The 22,730-nt window shown below is 42.7% G+C and overlaps 1 protein-coding gene across 3 annotated transcripts in view; it reads left to right on the top strand.

Annotated features, from left to right (window-relative positions):
• Positions 1-22,730, top strand: part of ANKRD27 (ankyrin repeat domain 27) — a 582,242-nt gene that overhangs the window by 180,582 nt on the left and 378,930 nt on the right. For all 3 annotated transcript variants that reach the window (XM_078670366.1, XM_078670365.1, XM_078670368.1), the window contains 2 exons: positions 2,079-2,200; positions 19,345-19,423. In XM_078670366.1, coding sequence (XP_078526492.1) covers positions 2,079-2,200; positions 19,345-19,423 — 201 coding nt within the window. The remainder of the gene's footprint in view (positions 1-2,078; positions 2,201-19,344; positions 19,424-22,730) is intronic.

Below are 22,730 nucleotides of genomic sequence, written 5' to 3'. Positions count from 1 at the left end.
TGATAAATCCAATGTATTGAGTGTCTTTTCTGAGATCTTCATTACTAAGTTCTCTTTGGATTCCTCTGAGGGTTCTCCAGGTTTTTTCTTTTGTCACCTCCTTGTTTGTTGGTTTTTAAGGATCTTTTCTCTTTCTGTGGATGATTTGATGTCTGACCTGCTTCTAAAAAAGAGTCCTTCAATGTTACATTTATCTCTGATTCCGCTGATGTTCCTGCAGAGCTTGTTGCCAATTGTAAACGTGTACGAGATGTAGATAGTCTTAAGCCCATGTATAGACTTCTTCCAGTTTGTAGTTGATGGTATCTCTTCTGCACTTTCTTAATTTCTGCTCATGTACTTCTTGGTCATGATTGTCTAATTTTTCGTTAATGTAGTTTAGTGTTTTGTTCCAGCTATCAGCATCCATAATTTTTTCTAGTTCTGTTTTGCGACCTTGTATCTCTTCAGCCAACTCCTTTAGGATCTGTGACAATTCCTCTACTATCAAAAGTATCAAGTCCAATGAACACTTATTTAAAATGGAGTACCATCTTGTCATTAAATTTTTGTTGAATTTAAAAAACATTGGTCGGAGTGAGATTCTCAAGCCTCTAGGAATACGCTTTACCTTATGGTATTGTATTAGTGCTGTCACGTGAAGCCTCTGGTTTGTTCTGCCACTCTGTCACTTTTCATGTAGGCTGCTGGCTGGGAGTGGGGGAGAGGGCGGCATTCACAGTAGGATTAATTGCCATGGCCCACCTTTTTCCATGGCCCAATTCTAGTCACTGCTGCAGCAGAAGGAGTCTGGTTTGAACCTTTTTTGACTGGTTTTGGTTTCCAGGTTGGACCTGGAGAAAGATATTTCAAAACAACAAATTTTCCATCTATCTTTACTCCAAACTCTTGACACCTTGTCATTTTGTTGTAAATGTCAGTCAAGCTGCCTGATCTAATCAAAAATGAGGCACACATGATGTATATATTTTAAATAAACATTTAATTTGTTTATTCCAGGACATCAGACAGTACTCATGAACCTTGCCACAACCTGAGCATGTGGGTCCCTTTCTCTTCCTGCAGTCTTTCAGTCATTGGTGTGAGGAGTTCATCATTATATTAGCCTCTTTATTATGTGTGTAATGCCTCCTCTGCAGTAATGTGAATTACATTGCTGATCTTTTGCAAAACTACACGTTGCACCTGTTCTCCTGAGGTTGGGTGCCAATGTATTACTTTTCCTATTCTACATAGAAGTACTTCCCTTAACGTCTAGATGCAATCTTTTTTGAGCAGTCAATGTCCCCTTATTTGAGGTTGTAGAAAAAGTAGTTGTTGCCTCTTTATTTTTTAAAGCTACTGTCTGGATCAGTTCAGAGTGAGTTGGAAATCTTAATTCAAGCTTATTTACAAGTTATATTTTATACAGAATTCTTAAACCCCTGATTTATGTTGAATTTATTGCCATTAAAATCATCTACTTAGCTCGAATAGTTATAAATTAATACTAGCTTAAAACCTGTTAAAGAAATGCAGATTGTGTTTTGTGTCCCAAAGCATTGTTCTTGGCTTCTTTTGTTTTGAAATAAATGATGGAATTTCCGAAAGCGAGATGCACATTAGCTCATTTATTTATGTGAGGATGTTCTAATCATTGAAAAGAAGAAGGTTCAGAGACCATAAAACAGAGGAAGAACATGGACATTTGGCATCTCTACCTTTCACTGGTTTGGTATCTGCTGTAGAACATGAATGGTCTGTGAGGAACACTTGGAAGTTGTGAGTAGTCAGGGCCTGAAGAATCCCATTCTAGTCTGATCAGTGAGCCTTGATCCAGACACAAGCTCATTTAACTGTAAATCAACCATGTGTATTTGTAAAGAAAATGTTTCTCGTTAAAATAACGTTTACTTGCTGACTTTTCTCTGGGATTACATTTGTTCAGTTAATAAGTTGAAACTCAATGTTTGTTGTTTTTTGTTTAGATGACGATTTCTGCTCAAACGCTGACTTCATATTGATGCAATGAAATAGGTAAAGAAACATTTATTTCTTCTGAGAATTAATATACCTTGTATGTGTTCATCTTTTGACAGTGTTAACATACCTCGAGCGAAGCGAGAATTGGGTCACCTGAATAAATGCACTTCTCCACAGCAGAAGCTAATGTGTCTGCAGCAGGTGGTTCACAATATAATGCAGTCTCCAAGCCAAAGAGGTTTGTGTCCGAGATTCAGCAATCGGCATTCTCTCATTCCTCTTTGAAATTGTATGTAGTTCACAGATTATTTTTCATACACTGCAGAAAATTGGGAGTTGAAGAAAGTTTTCTTTAAAAACCTTCATTTTTCTTTCTTGAATATTTAGGGCCTGATTTAGAGTTTGGTGGTCACGCACTGCATCCATAAAAAAAAGTGCCACAGCGTATAATGCACTTGTAGTAAGGAGGACTTGATATCCGTCACATTTGTGACGGAGCATCCCATCCATCAAACTCTAAATTATGTCCTAGTTTTTTATATCAACCTGTTTCCTCCTTTCAAACACACTGGTTACTAAAGATGAGATTTAATTGTAAGTGATATATGCTTTAACCTTTTGCATGAACTGAATCACCATTTATTTCAAAATGTTGTCCCGTAAAAAAAAAAAACGATACTGCACAATTTTGCGTTTTTGGCTTATAATTGTGTTTTTTTAAGTGCTTAGCTAGATATCAAGACCAGGAAGACACCAGTTCATAGGTCTGAGTTTGAAGTAGGTTATTTGGAGAAATGAAGAATTGGGGTTTAAAATCTAGCTTCAGAATTCAGGAATGGTGGGTGCTCAGGACACAATATATGAGGATAAGGTCCCCTTAAAAGCCATAGGGTGTAATGAAGTGCAAACCCTTGCTCAATTTGGTGAAAAAGAACCATGGTTGGATATGCAGTGTAATTAGAACATTGAACAAATCAATAGTTTTCACCCACCTCTTAGAAAAGTAAATATATGTTGCAGAATGTAATTGACAGTACATCAAGTTTGTGCTTCAATTATTGTACTAGCTCTTATCCACTGGAACGAAGGAGTAGCATCGGGTGCCTAAAAAGAAGTCAAACGAGCAACAAAACACTTTGATTATTCTTTTTCAGAACTATGTTACTGAATCTCACTAGATTAATTTGAGTGGTTATTTCATATCGAACACAGTTTTACAGAATTACATTATATTCACTTAAAACTGCCTCTTTAGTCCCCCTGTAAGAAGCTGGCTCTCTATATGGTATACCAAAAAGAAGTATACCGTGCAAAGAGTCCAGGCAAACACCAAAGAAATTAAAGAGGAATAAAAGGCATCCCAAATGCTCTTTTGTGGTAGAGTGGGCGAGCAGTTAGGCTTATCATAGGGTAGTGCTAAGCATTTTTTACACACACAAATGCAGTAAATGAGACACACTTAAATAAATCGGACACAAATTTATAAAAATAACATGTACTTCTGTATGAATTTAGAAACCAAGGTCATCAGGTAAGTACTTTTTTGTTATGATTTTTTGCAGTTTTCAGAAATAGACACAGTACATTTTCTGGACCGGGAATGTTATCTAATGGGGGAAAAATATGTATTGCATTTGGGAACTCTTCAACGACTTATGGGGCTGTTCTTCTGGACTTAGGGTGAGTATGGGGCAAGGTCCAAGGCCACACCAAAGGTCACCTCGGGAGGCTCTGGGGCCTCCAGGTGCAGATGTTTGTCATGGCATTGAGTGTCCCATTCACTTCAATGGGAGAACGGACCGGTTACAAAGAGGCTGGAAGCCATGACTTGGGGACAAGTGCGGGGGAACCCAAATGGGGACTCAATCCTTGAGCATGCAGAGTCACCTTTGGTCCACTTTTCCTCGGGCTGTGGGGCTTGAGTGCAGTGGTGTCTTTTGGGGTCTGATTCTGGTGCAGGATTTTCTCTCGGTTGGAGGGGCGCAGAAAGAGGCTGCAGGGGGTGACTGGAAGTCCAGTTTGGGCAAGGTTTCAATGTCCTGAAGTCCCTGGACCTGCAGATTGGTCTTCCTCAGTGCTGGTCTCCAGTCTGGACAAAACAAGCCTTGGCTTCTGCAAGGGGTCCAGTACCACAGGGCTTGGTACTGTGTGGCTCTGCTCAGTCCTGGCACCCCCACACTTGGAGGGAGGACAGATCTGACATGTAGGAGCACTGCTACCTCTTCCTGGGTGGCTGCTGCATTGGTAGATTACGTAGGCTTTCTTCTTTGATGCCTGTGGCTGCAGGGAATTCTCTCCTCTACTTCAAGAGAGTTCCTTTGGCAATGTGCAAAGCACTGGCAGCCCTTCGGGTTTCTTGAGGTCTGCACAGCATCAGGGCGAATCAGTTGCTCCACGAATATCAGGTGCAGCAGACAGGCCGGCGAGGTTGGCGGCAAGTCTGTTGTGCTCCTCTGTTTACTGGTTCAGCAGTCTTCTTCCACTCTTTGGGTCCAATGAAATCTGAAGATCTGCTATCAGGAGGTCCCCTAAATACTCAATGTAGGGGTTTTCAGGGGAGTGAGGGGTAGTAGGCATTTAGCTTTACCCCAAATGTCACTACGTCCCCTTGCATAACCCTGTCCCAGAATCCCAAAGTTTGCCAAGCATTTCAAAGGTGATGGCTTCTTTGAAACTCCTGTGCCTCAGAATGCTAATCAGCAGGTCATCCTTTGGGAGGGGGTGTGAACACCTTCTTTCCGAGCAGGCTTAGTTTCTGACCTCCTGGGAGCAAAGGCCCTCACACTAGGTGGGGTCAGAACTTGTCTCTGGTGGCAGATAGTCAAGAACCAGTCAGTCACCACACCAGAAACTGGTATGTTTTCAGGGGGCACCTCTAAGGTGCCCTCTGTGTGCATGTATTAATAAATCCGACACAGCATCAGTGTGGGTTCATTAATACGAGGTGTTTGATGCCAAACATCCCTATTTTCAGTGAAGCCATCATGTAGCTGAGGAACTCGTTTTCACTAGTGTCCAGCACATGCTTTTAAAAGGACTTCCCTGAACACTTGAATTATCTAGTAATGGAACTAAACATCACAAGGGCACATCTGCTCATGTAGATATGTCCTCACTTAAATTATTATGCACCCTGACTTAAATATATTAAATGCAGTGACTTTGGCATCACAGACAGGAATGTGACATGTTGTTTTTTCAATCATGGTTTGCACCATGTCACACAGCCTGCAATGGCAGTCTGTGTGGAATTTTTTGGTGGGTGCCTTAGGGTGACATAATATATGCTGCAGCCCTTAGCTTTAGTACCTCTGCCCTAGGCATGTAGAGTACAATTTATTGGGGACTTACAGTGGTGCTAAAGTCCTTAGACAATTGTAGCCCAATTAGACTTTACCTTGTTTTAGGGAAGGAGAACTAGCACCGAGGCCTGGTTTGCAGGCCTCAGTGCAGTCAAAGTCGAAAATACGCATCTAGTAGCTAAAAAGGAGGCAAAATGTGGGGGTGCAACTGCAATTAAAGCCTAGCTCTCTACATCCCCTCTCCCCAGTTTACCATCGCTGAATGAAGTATCATGTATGCCTATCATGTAAATCCTTCAATCACCCCACACTACTAGAGAGATCGTTGCAGGCTTATCCCTACTTTCCAAGTATTTGTAAAGAACATAACACCCCAGGCAAACATAAACATCTCACTCCATATTAAGCAAAGAATTCCAAAAGAAAGAAAGAAAGAGAGAGAGAGAGAGAGAGAGAGAGAGAGAGAGAGAGAGAGAGAGAGAGAGAGAGAGAGAGGAGAGAGAGAGAGAGAGAGAGAGAGAGAGAGAGAGAGAGAGAGAGAGAGAGAGAGAGAGAGAGAGAGAGAGAGAGAGAGAGAGAGAGAGAGAGAGAGAGAGAGAGAGAGAGAGAGAGAGAGAGAGAGAGAGAGAGAGAGAGAGAGAGAGAGAGAGAGAGAGAGAGAAGAGAGAGAGAAAAGGGGTGTGTGTAGGGGGGTGTGTAGGGGGGTGTGCGTGTAGGGGTGTTCCTCCAGATATATAGGAAATCACTCATCACTTTTTTTCAAACCTAGCCCATCATCATTTATATTGTTAGTTTTTCCATTTTTATATTCCCCTGTGACATTGTAAAACGTAAGACCAATTTTGTTGCCTCAAAGATGTTGCTGTGGGCAGCTTTGCGGCTATCAAGCACGTCCTGAGGATCACAAGGTCACTCTGTCTTGCCTCATCATGAAGGCAAACATTAGAAGTCTCAGACCCAGGAGGAGGGCATTCATTCTAGAACTAGTTAGGTTGGGAAATCTCTACTAAATGGGAATTGTTTCTCCCTGAGCACCATATTTTTTCCAGCAATTACGGTCTGTGTGCAAATGCATGCATTTGAGTTTTCATGGTGTGAGGTACCATCTGAACATTACTTTATAGTATACTTACCTATCCTGAAAGTTCATAATACCGATATTATCTTTCCAAATATCAGTTTCATTTTCTTTACTAATCTGTCTGCCCAGGAATTTTTTCCATTTCCTTGTGTATTTTTCCTTCACTTCAGATTTGATGACAATATCTTGTAGATGGACAATATCAGGCCATTAGATTACAGTCCAAAAGCCAGTAACTTTACAAAATCTACCACGGTACTATGCCAGCATGTGCCATATTTTGTGATTGGTCTATAATGGGAGTCTACTACTTTGTTGTACTCCAGATTGGATAGTTCGATTGTGATCAAGTAATAGACTCTCTTGCTTCCATTGATCAAATGGGTGCAGGCCAAAAATGTGTGTGTTGGGTGGACTACTAATCGCTAAGAATTTCCTATAAAGCACTTCAAATCAATGCTTGGTCCAGGTTAATGCCGTCACCTCCAGCTGCTTCAACACCCTCCGCAAGACCTTTAAGTGGATCTCCCGTGAGTCAAGGAAGACAGTCACCCACGCACTCATCACCAGCAGACTGGACAATGGAAACACACTCTACGCCGGCATCAACAAGTCCCTACTCCGCAAACTCCATGCAATACAGAACACCGCCGCCAGACTCGTTCTTGGCATCCCCCGACTCAAACACATTAGTCAACACCTACGAAGTCTCCACTGGCTCCCTGTGGAGAACACAATCACTTTCAAAATCCTCACTCACGCCTACAAATGCCTACGCAACAACGGACCCAAATACCTCAATGACAGGATCAACTTCCACGTACCCAAAAGAAACCTTTCGATCTTCCAACCTCGCACTGCCTGAATCCCCTCGGATCCACAGAGCCAGAGCAGGTGGAAGATCCTTCTCTCACATTGCAGCCAAGACCTGGAACGAGCTACCGGCAGACATCAGATGCGCCCCCTCCCTGAACACCTTCAGGAAGACCCTCAAGGCATGGCCCTTCGGCTAAACAGATCTGCGGACCCCCGTCAACGCCTTGAGACCCTCACAGGTGAGTAGCGCACTTACAATTCCCTGATTGATTGATTGGGAATTAAGTTTATCAGATTCCTTTCAGATCCAGTATATCTTAATGCAAAGTTGGGTTACTTGATAGTACAATTTAGGAGTTGTGAATGATGCGTCCGCCTTAAGACTGACTTGGGTCTTTCTAAAAGCCTAACCAAGAGATTGCCTTGCCTTCCCTTACAAGTTTGTCAAACAAAATTGCCTAGAAATGTGGTACTTGCACTGAACGATAGCCTTAAAGAAGTATAGAACCCCTAAATTACATGTTTATTTTAAACTTGCTGAGCCAAGATAGATACAGTAGGCTTCATATCAGGTGATTCTTTTTAGGCTAGGGACATGGGTACTTGGCTTTGAAAATGGTCAGCACTAAGGCAGAGTGCTTCACTCCCAGGTAAGTAATTCCATCTGCTGCTCAGTAGAACGGCAGGGAAGTTGAGTGCTTCTGATTTAGTCAGATTTATTTAAAAGCCTAGCACCCTCTCGAAGGTAACCAACTGAGCCAGTAGTGGCAAGGCTGAATGCAGTTGCCAACTTGAGAACACATATATGGTCATCATCAAAAGCTTCTTCATGTGCCTCCTCCAAAGTGAAAACATGGATCTTCTGTCATCTGCTGGCCAAGCAGCCAAGAATCAATGTGAATAGTAGGGAAGACAGCGAGTAATCTTGTATGGTGCACCTTCGAAGGATAACTTTCTCAGTGAAGGACTCATTGAGGCTTATTCTAGTCACAGGTTTGATGTAGCTATAAAAGCCAGCTTCTGTGTGTCCGAAGAACCCCAGACAAGAGTATCACACTAGGTCAAATGCCTTATCAGCTTGTGAAGAGAGCATTTGATTTTGTTCACAACTTCTTTCGTCAAGCGAACCGTCTCATCTCATAAGTCTGACAGCCCATGTCCAAGTAGAACTGATCAGGAAGTATTAAGTGTTGTGGGAAGAGATTTAGTATACTTTTTTTATATATATATTCCTTTTTATTAAAGTGAAAAAAACATAAAGCAAGGATCAACAGCAGGTGCCATACATCATGAAACAACAAGATAATATACGAACATATAATGTAGAATAAACGGAAGATCAACCAGACCAGAACTGCCATGCATTGTAAAAACTTTGCGGCTGTGAAATATGCGAACGTTCGCCAAAGCCCAATGCAACCATTAAAGTCCACTAACTCCACCCCCCAAGAAAACAGGATAGTCATTAGGAGACAGTTCGAATGGGGGGGAGATTGGAGTGCAGCAATTCAACGGAGCTCGGCAACGACTGAAACCAATTCGCAACAATATAAAACTCAACTCCTTGCTAGGGACAGTTAGATCAGTACGAAACTCAGATCCCGTCTACCCACAATACAGAAATATGTTTCTATAAGGCACCCAATTCCAGGATTCTGATAGGATTTTAGGAACATACAAAAAACACACACAATACGAACACCCCTTCACCCCACCCTGCACCCCTGCATGTAGCTTTCGCCTAACCCTAACTAGCAGTGTGCCTGTCGCCCCATCTAAACTAAGTTACGAAACGTAGTACATGGAGGAGGATCATCCCCGTATGGGCCCCCTCCCCCCCACCAGAGCAGAGCAACCCCTATAACGGTATCTTCATTTTACGAATAAATTTTACAGTTGAACACCGGGGAAGCTCAAAAACATCGCCCACCCTCCCATAGGCACAATAGTAGCAAGTCCCACTTTCACCGGCACCACAATTCAAAGTCTAGTCCGTCAGTTTCAGCCTTGGCCCGTTCGATCAGTCGCGTGAAACCACTCCGGTCGAACAGCCGCCTCCCCAGAAGAGTCAAAGTGTGCATAGAGTTCCACAAAGTACATCCGGAGACGAGTCAATAGTGTTAAGGCAATGAGAACCCCATCTCCATTAAGGCTACCCCTCACCGACCTCAGCTCCCAACGTTGGTTCCATCGCAATCGTAATAAGACTGCCGGTGAGGGGATAGACACTGTCTCAAGCCCAAGAATATTCCAGACAGGGGTTTCCTGGAAGAGAGCACCGACTGATCGGTCCACAATAAAAGGCGACAATATGTACAACGATCCGGTCGAAGCACCAAGCTCACAGTTTTCAGCTGCCACACTACATAATAGTTGCGACACCTCTCGCTGCACGGGACCGTCCTTTTTCGATAAAATGACCAGTGCGGGTGGTACAGCACACATTAGTTCTTCCAATGGAGTAGAGTCCGGTCCAACTCGCCCTTTCTCAAAAGTGATATCAATCATTTTGTGCCCCGATGGCCGCCATTACAGTTCTTAGCGATGGTTCACATTCGGCCCGTCCCTTCTCTCCGCACTCGATGTCGACCATGTTTACTTCCCCAAGAGAGCCTGGTCTCTCCGGGTACTCAGGCACGAGTGGCACAGACGTCTATGGAGTGCGACTTTTCAATTATCACTGCAGCTTTTCGCTCTCGCTACCCCGAGCTAAGACCCCGACCCAGCGAACACCGGAGGGGGACGGACAGCTTCCCCGGGAAAGGGCCTCCGCCCGCAGCTTCAATCTTGCATCGTCGCCACTCTTTCGATGGGATAAACCTAGGGGACTGTCGTCCAAATCGGGCATGAACCAACCTCCACAACGGTGGACCAGACCCTACCGAACCCTCACGGCCGATGTTGTTCAATTCGAACCCGGCTATGCCAGCACTCGAGGCCCCGGATCCCAAGCTGGAAAAGGCCTCAAACTTAAGTTCGACGTAACTTTGTCTACAAAGCCGGTAACATTTCCGGGACTGCACCGTCAGACCGCTCTTCGGTTCATCCACAGGGAGGAGGGCGCAAACACAGGATTTAGTACAGGATCATCTGGCAGGAGACGGAGGTCGGCGGAGCCGGGAGCCTAAGCAGCCATCTTGGTTCCTAGCGTAGCTCCTCCTCCAGATTTAGTATACTTGTATACCAGAATCCAAGTCAGCTAATGTTTGAAAGAAAGGAAGCAAGAAGGCCTGGCCTGTAGTTGAGGCATACACAGTTGCTAGAGTGTCATCCAACAAATAAAACTCATGTAACCAATAATATCTACCATTCTTGCCTTTCTGTTGATCCCTAAGATTAAATAGGAACTCTGTAGAAAAAAGATGGACATTACAAGCACATTATCTTTCACATTCATAGATGCCATAAAAGCCATAAAGTAATATTAGTGCCTGAAAATGACAAAGACAGAATTACAGATGAACTTCCTGGATGCAGGAAAGCCGGGGGTTAGGAAGCGTGTTGGTGCTTTTAAATCTTGTTCCCTTACTTTGTTTTCATTTATTTTTTTAGACCTTGGGCTGTATTTTAAAAAAATTAAAAACTGACCTGCACAGCGAAGGGCTGACTCTTAGGCTCCGCCGATTAGGCGCGGTGTCTATTTCTCCCCTCTACGCCGCGGCCACACTCCACGCCCACCTCGGAGGCGGAGCGGTGGGGGTGCGGCTCACGCAGCTGACACGAGCAGCGTCATTACAAAATTACACGGCGATGCCTCCGGGCAGCGGATGCACCTTTGGCGCACCGAAGGTGCGCCAAAGGTAAGCCCGTCTGCGCCCATCCGCGGCAGGACGGGGCTAGTGGCTATGCCCCCTGCCAGTTTTCCAAAACCCGCAACAAAGACTCTAACCTACTCCTCAGCAGAACTACATGAAATTTGAAGGTCTACCTTTAGTTCTGGAGGGGGTATGACAAACTGCCAAAGCAAGTTCCCCACACAATTAGAAGGTCCTGTAGCATGTCGCTGCTGTTCATATCAAGGTGATCAATTTTCAAGTTATTTAGCACTAAGGCACATCCCAAGGCTCGCCAAGGAGGAGGCGCACACCTTTATGTTATGCAATGTTAGATCTCTTGCCAGACACCAGTTTGAAATTTGGGATATGCTAAACTCCCACTCCCCGGATATTTGTTTCATGACTGAAACATGGCTGAACTCTACCAACCACCCGACTATTAATATCGCCATCCCAGAAAACTACAAATTTGTACATCTTGATAGAAAGGGAAAGGCGGGGGGTATAGCTATTGCATGTAAGCAGTATTTTAACATCTCTTGGTCTTTCTCGCAGATGGACGAGGAGTTTGAAATAGGCATTTTCAAAGCAATGTTCTCAGCTTCAGAGAGCTGGTCGGGAGCATTAGTTTATCGCCCCCTGGACCGAAAAATGATATTACAGACACACTCATTGATCTGTTAGCCACGCATGCCCTGGCAGCAGCTAGATTTGTAGTACTTGGTGACTTCAATTATCATGGGGAACTCAGCTCCTCACCAGAGGTCAACAAATTACTTATAGACATGGCACAATTGGGCCTCAAAGAATACAAGGGCCCACTTGCGATGGCGGTCACACTCTTGATCTTGTTTTTACTAACTTAGAGGATCTGAAATTCTTCCTTCCACAGCCCCTTGTCTGGACTGACCATCGGATGATTAAGTTTGCTGCCCCCTCTCTGGTCCAGGTCCCCGGCAGCCTGCCTGTTGGCAGGTGCCCCATTGTATATAGGCAGTGGAACAAACTCACCCCCCAAGTTTTCGAGGAAGTCTTCTGGACTATTACTCCGTCAGAAGACCAGACTCCAGAATTGAGCCAGGAAAAGTCTGCATGTAAGAAATTAGAAAGACAATGGAGACGCAACAAATCAGCACAATCTAAACAACTATATAAAGCTGCCCTGGCAACTTACCACCGAAACCTTAAGGCTGCACGGTGCGTGTTCATCGCCAATCAAATCGAGCACTCCAAAAACTCTGCTAAGGCCATCTTCGATGTAGTTAAAGACTTTGTGGAACCCATGGTGTGTAAACAGCCTGCCATTGAGACAAAGGATCTCTGTGACTCACTGGCCGAGTCTTTCTACGAGAAAATCGCTAAAATGTATGCGAATTTCCCCACAGACAATCTTGCTAGTCTTTCAGACACGGCTATCTCTAATGGTACTATCACAGGGACCATGTACTCTCTTGAACACTTTGACCCTATCACGTTACTTGAGACCCAAATGGCGCTTACATCCGCCAAATCAGGGTCACCAACGGACCTCTGTCCACCTAAAATGTCGCTCTTATTGCACATTCTGGTCCCCTCAGTACAAAAGATTGTTAATCTTTCTATTAGGGAAGGGGTAATTCCAGCACCCTGGAAGGAAGCCTTTGTGCGCCCCATTTTTAAAAAAATCACGGCTGACCCGTCCGAGTTGGGCAACTACCGTCCCATCGCCTTGCTCCCTCTTCTTGGAAAAACATTGGAAAACCTGATTAATAGGCAATTGAACAGCTATTTGGAATCAAATGGAATCCTGGATGCATCGCAGTCCGGTTTCCGCCAAGGATTCAGCACAGAAACGGCCCTTTTATCTGTGACGGATTCCTTGAGAATAACAATGGATAAGGGCGGCTCAGCAGTTCTGATCTTGCTGGACCTCTCCGCGGCCTTTGATACCATCTCCCATTCTAGGCTCGCGGAGAGGTTAAGCGCCTGCGGCATTCAGGGACAGGCTCTTAAATGGCTTCGAAATTTCTTGGCAGATCATTCCCAAACGATCCTACTGGGCCACCAACAATCTGATAGAACGTCCCTAGACAAGGGCGTCCCCCAGGGCTCCTGCCTTAGCCCTACGCTTTTTAATATCTATATGGCTCCGATGGCTAAGGTGGTGGAAGCACTGGGGTTTGAAATAATATCGTACGCCGATGATACCCAGCTGCTATTTAACATCAGCCATGAATGACCCTGAAGCTGACAGACTCCGCTTTGCTAGGGGAATCTCTGAAATTTCCAAGTGGATGACCAACAACTGTCTACAGTTAAATCCAAGCAAGACGGAAGTCATGCTTCTAGGGAAGGCCGAAGCAGTCTGGTCAATTGATTGTTGGCCATCACATCTTGGCCTGCCTCCTATTCCGAAGCCTTGTGTCAACAATTTGGGCATCAAATTAAATCAGTCCCTGTCTATGCAAGATCAGATAGCCGCAACATCTGGGGCATGTTACTATAGACTAAGACTTCTACGGAAGATCCTGCCGTTCATCCCCTCGGAACATCGCAAAACCATAACCCAGGCCCTAGTCATGAGCCGCATGGACTACGGAAATGCCCTGTTAGCGGAGGTGGGAACCACGGCTCTGAAAAAATTACAGGTGATTCAGAACACGGCGGCTAGGCTGGTTCTGAATAGGCCTGCTGGCACCCCCTCACAACCACTGCTGAGACAGCTACACTGGCTTCCGATTAAGCAGAGAGCCTTCTTTAAAATCTGCTGCCTCACCTTCCGTGCACTTCAGGGTCAGGGGCCAGTATACCTCTAGAATAAATTGGAAAGATATGGTCCTACTCGCCTCCTAAGATCCTGCACAGAGCAACTGCTTCTGGTGCCCCGTATCAGACGCCAGCGGTCTGGGGGCCTGGCTTTCTCTTATCTTGCCCCCAAATACTGAAACAGTCTCCCACTATCTCTACGAGAAACTCCCTCTTACCTCGCTTTCAGAAAACATTTAAAAGCATTCCTGTACTTAACCCTCTATTAAACTTTGTTTAATTCTGTCCTTCTGCTACCCTCCTTGGCGGTGAGTTAGAGTGAAGCGCCGAGATGCCCCCAGGTGATTTGAGTGCTATATTAAAAACAAATAACATAACATAACACAACACAGCAATTGAGATATTTTATATTCCATTACTGTATTCTAACCATCAGGAAGAGGTCTGCAATTGTGAAATGTGTATGTGACTTCCGGGATCGTGGACATAGGATAGGTGAATGGACCACCACTTTTGAAGCCGTAGTGACCATGCTCACCAAGGTGCCTAGACATTACTAAAGGAGGATCACCAGTTGCAAGAGCATACACATTTCAGTGTAAGTTACACTAGACACCAAACAAGGAGATAGGGTAACCCTCATTGCAGAGTAATCTTACTCTCCCCGAGTGGAGATTAGATTAGGTACATCCATATAGTTTTTGGTCCTAAAGAAATGGCACTCGATCTAACGTGATAATCTAGAGATTATCCCGACTGTGGAACAATCCCCCCCATCACGGGCAATTACCCATGCGGTTCATGTTCAGTCTGTAAGCTGACCAGACCCACCAAAGTCATCCAACTCCTCCCTGAGTTAAAATGGACCATCAAAAGCCATACAAATTGCAATACGACACATGTTATCTACATGATTACATGTCCTTGCAAAATGCGCTATATAGGGATGACCTGTCACAAAGTAAAGCAATGAATATGCGGTATGAGACCGAAAAACTACTGAAAATACCTCTTCAACTATATACTAACATAATACACATAGTCTTTCTTCGTTAACCCTTCGCTACACACACTACTTAACCTCGACCCGGTAACCAAACACTGCACCTGGGGCCAGAACGGAAGAGTCCGCACAAGTCGCGTACTCGAAGAACCTACGGTAGAAGTCGCCAAATGGAGCCAACCCATCACAAACCGTAACGTATACTCTGTCCCACTGTATGTAATTAGAACAATGTCCTTCACTCAGTAGGACAAGCGACTCGATGGCCAACGTTGAAGTAACTTTATGAATCACATAAGGCATGTCTATTAGTTTGTTCGTCCTAGCAAAGGCGCCCCGAACCATCAATCGCTTCACGCACCGTGCTGAACTTTACCTTAGAAACGTTCCTCGGTCACGCTTTCTTGTTTTAATAGAGTGCATATGTAATTATAAATCACCTATTCAAATTAGGGGCATCTAGCAAAAACGTGGGACTTGTAGAAATAACTATGGGCAGATACGAAAAAAGCCGTTTTGTAAACAAGCCCCACCCGAGCCTCATTTTAGAAATGTACCGCGGTCACCCAGTGTTGCTATAAAGACAAAATCTAAGAACTAACTGCATCTGAGATTCAATTTAGCGAGTGATCATGGAGTACCAATAAAAAAACTATAATTAGACACAAAAGACGCCGCATTGAACTCCTAGTAACAACACACCAACAATAGCAGCAAGGTTGCGTGGCTCACATAATAAAATAATGAAACGGGACAATTACTACGGCACTATCCACAGAGTATCATTAACATCGTTGTACTCTTAACATCATAAACCTATTTACTCTATTACCAATGCCTAGGAAGAGAACGCATTCATAAGAGTTTAAAACCTTCCGGGTTGGGGATATGAAGATATAGGTGGGTGACAGCACAAAAATACTCTAGAAACTATACTACCATGAACAACTGAACGTAGAGAGATATTTTGCCACGTATATAACTATGAGTTAGAAGTAGTATACAACGATACTTTCTTGAACTAAAACTTTAACCATCTCTGTTTACAGAACTGAGAGAGATTGTTTGCCTAAGAGACCAAAAGTGGCCTAACGATAAAGAATTGCCAATTTTATGTTGTTGCTTTATAAGAATATACGTACTAGAGACAGCACTGGTAGGAAGCTGATAAAACTCACACTTCTCTATCTGGCTGTGTTCCTTTCTCCCTCCCCTCTATTTTTATTGATACAGGTACTGCTGGACCTCACCGGAAACGGATTAATATATCTAATTCCTCACACGTCCTCTAGAATCAATATTCCTGAGGAAGTTACACACAGAGACACCCACAGTCTTACTACACCTTACCACCCTGGTCCTGAAGAAAGCCCATCTGACCCATGGAGGCAACAAAGGGCTGAAACATGTCGAACATTTTTGAAAATATTCGAAGTGCGGGAGATCCGTAACTAAAGCTCATTACGCACTACAACCAACTTTTAAATAATATCTCAAATCCAGATTTATTAAACGTGCCTCTGGATGTACGAGTATTTTTTAAGTCACCTTAGCCTATGACCCCAGTATCACTGATCAATACTGCACTAACCAGGGTACACCTCCGGGTGGAGGAAGCATGAGCACTAACCCCATGATAATGCTGTCATGTGATTAACAGTAGAGCGGCGAATCAAGATATACCGCTATGTTTACCATCTGCACGTGAATGAGGGTTTTTTATTGCGACACTGAACACTAAGAATTGCTAACCCAGGTTATGCAGGACAAGTGATCCATTCCCCACTTGATTTTTGCACTTAGATTTTATACCGCGCTTCTTCTGGGCCTCCCATTGAAGTTTTAGATAATGTTAAAGCCTAAATATCAAGTTAAACCTGAGCATTATACTGGCCTTAAGCCCAGGATTCCTTAAGAGTTTTTACCTGGGTCATCCCCATTAAAGACTTGCCCTTTCCTTGAGGGCATTGTGGCTGCCCTTGCCCAAGGTAAGCTCATTGATTATTACACCTGCTTTGCCTCAAGATGCCTTAAAGGGCTCCTTAATGGCTCATTTAATCGGTTAGCTTCGATCCAAATATTGCCCAGTGCTCTATTCAGAGCCTTTGACCGGGACAGGGATTAGATGCCCATGGGTTCCTTGAGCTGTTATTTTGGACTTTAACTGGAGTCACTGTGAAAGGTTAGATATAGGATTCTTCCTGAAGTGCCCTTTTAGTACTTATGTGAACATTTAGAGCAGTCTCCTGGTCCCTCCCCTTGGTGCCCTCTGGTGCCTCACACAGAAACTCTTCTGCCTCTGTAGTTTGGATATCTCATTGACGCACCATCAACGGCAACATTTGCAGTTACTCATGATGTACTCTCATGGTCTGCAAACATCTTTACAGCATAGAACTTGGATTCCCCAAGATGCCCTTTAGACTCTGTTCTAGCATCATCACTCGCATTCAATCAGTAATGAATGTTTGCTGCTATTCTCCGAGAGATGGCAGTGATTTTGTTTGCCAATATGTTTTTTTACTGTTGCTTAGTTCTTCCCCAGTTGCCCGGCAGAGTTTCCATCTGTTCCAAGTAGCACTTTGCCTCAGGTGTCGTTTATTACTTTACTTTGTGAGCCAGCTGGGTGCCTTCTTTCAAAGGTTCCTTGGTCATTCATCATCCATTTGGAGGATACATGCCATCTCTGGCTTGTATGTAACCAGGTGTTTCATGAATGCAATGCTTGCTCATTTGATTCCTCAGGCTCCTTTCCATTGGCAGTTACTGGAGATTTCCTTCTATGGATTCTGACTGTCCTTACATGGACTAGCTCCAAGCTCAGAATGTATGGGATCTAGCTTTGTGGAAGAGCTTCTGAATTCTCTCAGTTGGAGTCGTCCTTCCATCCCCTACTTGTCTGGGACTGTACTTGCTTGTGAGTCCACTGGTGAAGAGTGTAAGGAGCTTGCAAGGGACTATATAGAAAGCTCTAGCTCATGAACAATGTGAGCAGCTATCATTGGTAGGTAGTGTAAGGTGCAGACATTGATGAGCAGTGTGAGGAGCTGTCCTCGGTGAACAGAATAAGAAGCGAGCATTGAGGTCTGTGTAATAAGCTAGCAGGCACAGTGATGATACTTTTATACGAGTTGAGGACATGGCACTTGATGCAAATGTAAAAAACTGCTGAGCATTTTGTGGAGCTCATTCTGGGACATAGTATAAGGATGTGGCAAGCAATGTAAGGCACAGGACCGGGTGAGGCTTTGAAAATTGTAGTCTGAGTGGGAAGAGCACATTGGTGGGGAATCTGGCACACTAGCACTATTGGGCAGTGTGTGTGTGGGGAGAGCAGATAGGAACACAAGGAAACGTGTTATGGCCACTGAGGATCTGGCACATGTAGGCAGCGTGCTGAGCATGAACTGATTTTGGAGTATTGAGAGCTTTCGTAGATGGTCAGCATCAAGACCTATCATTGGTTGGTAGTATGGGAAGCTGACGTTGTTGGCAGTGTAAAAAGTAGGCAGTGGTAGGTTTTGTGTGGAATAGGGTCTTATGGACAGCATTGTTGGACAGAGTAAGTAGTGGTTACTGGTGACCAGTTGCGCAAACCCACACCGCTCAGACGTTTGAGCATCTGGTGCCGAGTGCAGGGTAAGCAACAATAGTGTAAGTGATGGCACGGTTGGGCAGTATTAATAGCAAGTACAATATAGAATAGGTCTAGGAATTGAGAGAAATTGGCATTTGTGGCTATTTTAGGGTTGGCACTGGTGCCTAGTGTTAGGAATGAACTGTATAAGGCCATGGGGCAGGTGATCAGAGTTGATGCTGGCACCAGAGAACAGTGTTCAAAGCTGAATCTGGTACACAGTGTGAGGACCTGATATTGTTGGACAGTGTATTTGTTGGGAGTAAATAGATGGTGCTACGGATTATTGCAAGGCATTTACCCAGCTATGAAGGACTTCACGCTCCATTGCTGTCAATCTGGCATCTTCTACAGGCATCAAATTCACCACCAGTGTCCATATGAATTATGTGCATAACCAAGGAAGTTTAAAGTTCAACTTGAAGTAGGACTTACTTAGATACTACTTGTTGGTGTTCCCAGCTCATCCACAGAGATGGCAGCCTTGCTCATTGAGGGTTATACCCTGCCAGCAATATATGCCATGACAGGAAAAAGAAGGAAGTGTGTAGCATGCATCATAGCCTGTGCTGAAATGAAACAACCAGAGTTTTAGTCACTGGAATTTTTAGAAGAAATGTAATTGAGAGCTTAAATGGAAGAACATACCTGTGTAGAGGTAGATAATATGTTATATCTATTCCCCATGGGCCCGTCCTCAAAAAACAATAGAGTAGACCACATTCATTTTCGGGCCCCCAAACAAATCATAATCCTTAAACACAAGTATCAGCCTTGTGAACCCAAATCGCCGAACACTGGTTCATAATCAGAAAATGCATGATACTCAACAAAAATACAGGAATCTGCAGGCTTTGTTCCGGTCTTCAAAAGGAAGATAGTGGAACATGAGAACATGAGACAGAGGAACAGAGCTACTTTAGTTCTTTAGATCTAGTGAATGCACAAGACAAAAATCAAATGTTTGAACTCTTGTTAACCTGCCCCTTTTTCACTGTAATCTTTCCATGCTGTCTTGACAGTGAACATGGAGGCAATGTGTGCGGATGATCTCCTCTCCGTCCTTTTGTATTTGCTTGTGAAAACAGAGATTCCCAACTGGTACGTTGTCCTATTTTTTTCAGTACATCATTACTTACTGTGCTTTCTTCTGTAAGTCACATAAATGATGGACATTGGATTGTGAATTGCCTCCAGGGTTTCTCTTGTGTGTAACACTTGATTACACAAACAAAACTGTTTTCAGGCACCTGCATGTTTTTATTAATGTTCTGTTCTTAAATAATTCACTGAGATTGTTTTAATGGGCCAGCCTTAAGCTAGGGAGCAGGACAAAAATCCAAAGAACCTGCAAATATCTCGAGCTAAACCCAATGCCATATTACTTCTGCATTTTTCTATTGTCTATCAGCACCATTTTTAATTATTTTTGATTTGCATTTTCAGTACCTCTGCATTTTTCTCGTCAGGAAAGAAGTAGTATAATTTGTATTATTTGATTTGTTTTTCATTTTAGTGATGGTGTATCTTTTACTACATGCTAATGGTGAAATGTTACCTTTTTATCAATTTTGTTTTTCTTCTGCCACAATTCTAAGGTGTATTGGCCCTAGTTAACTGCTAACATTTTTTGAGCATAGCTGTGTTTTCTTACTTGCCACATTTAGATTAAAAGTTGAATTGCATAAATATATAATATACAAGGTTTTAAATTAATATATAAGAAAAAGAGGTAATATACAAACTGTTTCTAATCTATAACTTAAAAATTTACACATTAAACTAATCTCTTGTCTACCAACAATAATAAAAATGCAAAGTGGAAAAATATTTATAAAGTAGAAGGAAAATGAAGGGCAAGGTCCAAAAGGTACAAGATGTCCATAATCTGGTACATTCTAGGACAAATAAAACCACAAACTTCTGTTCTTGAAAGTTGATATAAAAGCCATAATCATTGCAGATACTTGAAGTATATGACCATAAAATAATCATACTTAGTAAATAAAAATTATGTAAAACAAAATGCGCATTCCCAGAGGTTAAACTAGTGGTTTGACCAGTTTTATCTCCCTACACATTGGAGAAAAGCATTAAGAGGGTAGCTCTTCTAGTAATAGGATTTTATTTGGAAGTGTATTGTGTAAATGAATAAGTTGAATTAGCATGCAGAATATCAATTCCACCCCACCCCCATATGGAACAGCTTGTTGCCTTCTGTTTCTAATTGGTTCTTTTGTATTGTTTTTCCTGGAATTGTGGAATCACCTTTTAGTAGCCCGATGTCACATTGTCATTGGAAGCTTCCAAGCACTTCATTAAATATGCAATTTTTATTAATTTAGGTTTGCTCATTGACTCTCCTTGGTTTAAATGTGACAAGTGCATAGTTCTTTATCTGAAAATTCTGGGGCACACCGTTATGTACAAGTATGATCTTACCTCACTCCACTGTTGCTCAAAGACTTACAGATGTTATTTACTTTAGTGATGGCTAGAATTTTTGGTATAATTATTAAAAATATTACAGTTTCGTTGAGACAATAAAACATATTCAAATTCAATATGTTGATTGAGGCATGGGACTGTCGCCCTACACAGTAGAAGGTATAAAACTGTTAATCATGATAAAACAAGCTCAAACAATAAAACAAACAATACAAAAGATTAATTACAAAATGGGAATGTTGGCCCTACGCAACTCGAATTATAGCTCTGTTAATCCAGATGAACCCAGCTTGTTTATATTCAACTAACACAAATTAAATATTTATATGTAACCGTCCACGAATTTTGCAAATGCCCCTGTTGGATATACATTTGTCTCTTAGGGACTGCACATTCACTCCTAGCAAGTTTTCACCATAAAACCAATACAATTTTTTTTTTAACATTCATTTTTTTCAGCCAGTTGTTTGGGGCAAAAATTAAAAATATGATCTAATGATTGTTTGGTATCGCCACAGTCTGCATACCTTCTTTCCTTGTACTTCTGGATCTGAAGACCCCCTAATGTACGCAGGGGAAAGTGGAAAAAAATGAGGTTAGGTAAATATAGGTTATCGTCTGATGCCAGCATGAATATAGATAATTAGGTTTCCATTTTAATTCATGCCATTTTGCTTATAAACAAATGTGTGTTTTATGCATGTTTTATGCATGTTTTTTTAATTTACCATTGTTTGGTACAGTCTGAACCAAACATGCATTTTTCTAGGTTGCAAGTAGTGTAGATATTCGTAATAAACACAAAAAATTTAAAGGTTTTAGATTATTCTCCAGAACTGCCGTTTTTAATGTTTCAAATGAGCGCCTGTCATTCCAAAGGCACTTTGTTCCAAGTTTGTCTACCGATGACTCCCAATTATCTAATCCAGGGCCCTCCAATTATCTAATCCTGGGCCTTTGCTTATTATACAGAACCAATGTATTTCCAAATTAACCCTTCATTCGGTCTGGGTCTTCAGAATGTAGGTGGTAGCAGAATTTCACAAACCATGCTTTCATTCCAAGTGATAGGTAGAACACACTAAATTTTAGGCTATTTGGTTCTGAGCCATGCCTGGATGAATTCAATAGAGAGCAGAGCAGATTATATTGTGCTAAATCAAGTGCTTTTTCTGTCAACCTGTTAGCTCCTCTAAGCCATAGGTTAATTATAGTAGGCCTTTGCTTTTCATTACATGCATTGTGGGATATGTAGTCAGGCTGAAGAGATCCAAGTAGAAAGGGCATTTACTAATTTAACTGACTTAGTCTTCAACATAGTAATATATCCTCTAAAATCATTTTTCTTCCCAAGCTGGACCCCCAAATGGCAGAGCTATGGGAAGGCCCTGACATCTAAATGTCACAAGCTATTTCTGTTTACTTATATAAAAAAAATTACAATACTGGTTTTGGACAATTAATAGATTTTTATATTTTACTAACGCCTCTATTGACTTGTCTTAGTATAGTCCAGCTCACTGGGCAACTTAACCATATATTTCGTGTATAGGTTAAACAACAGGGAGGCAAGCACACAGCTGTCCGAGATCCCTAGACCTATCCAGGATGCAGAATACAATTAATTTTAATAATGGGCCCAAAAGTTTGAATTGCACACAAGTGTGTGTGTGGCTTTTTAGATAGTACATTAACCAGCTTTCTCCTTCTTTAACAGTGATTTTTTGAAAGGCATTTCCTTGCTCTTTTTGAAGTCATCCTAATACTCCAGGCGAGCAGGTGGAGAACTCTATACTAACATGATTCTTTCAGCACCCGCAGGTGCCTGTATCCGTGTTCACTCACTGTGCATTACAGTATTTCAGTTGTAGGAGTGATTTTGCTGATCAAATCTACTTATTTCACTGTCACTAGTGCTTTAATCTTTCAAAACTGCTTTCAGCATCTCAGGTAGAGAAGT

This window comes from Lissotriton helveticus, chromosome 12, assembly GCF_964261635.1.
Source record: "Lissotriton helveticus chromosome 12, aLisHel1.1, whole genome shotgun sequence".
Lineage (NCBI taxonomy): Eukaryota > Metazoa > Chordata > Amphibia > Caudata > Salamandridae > Lissotriton > Lissotriton helveticus.
This window is presented reverse-complemented; position numbering and strand designations above follow the sequence as displayed.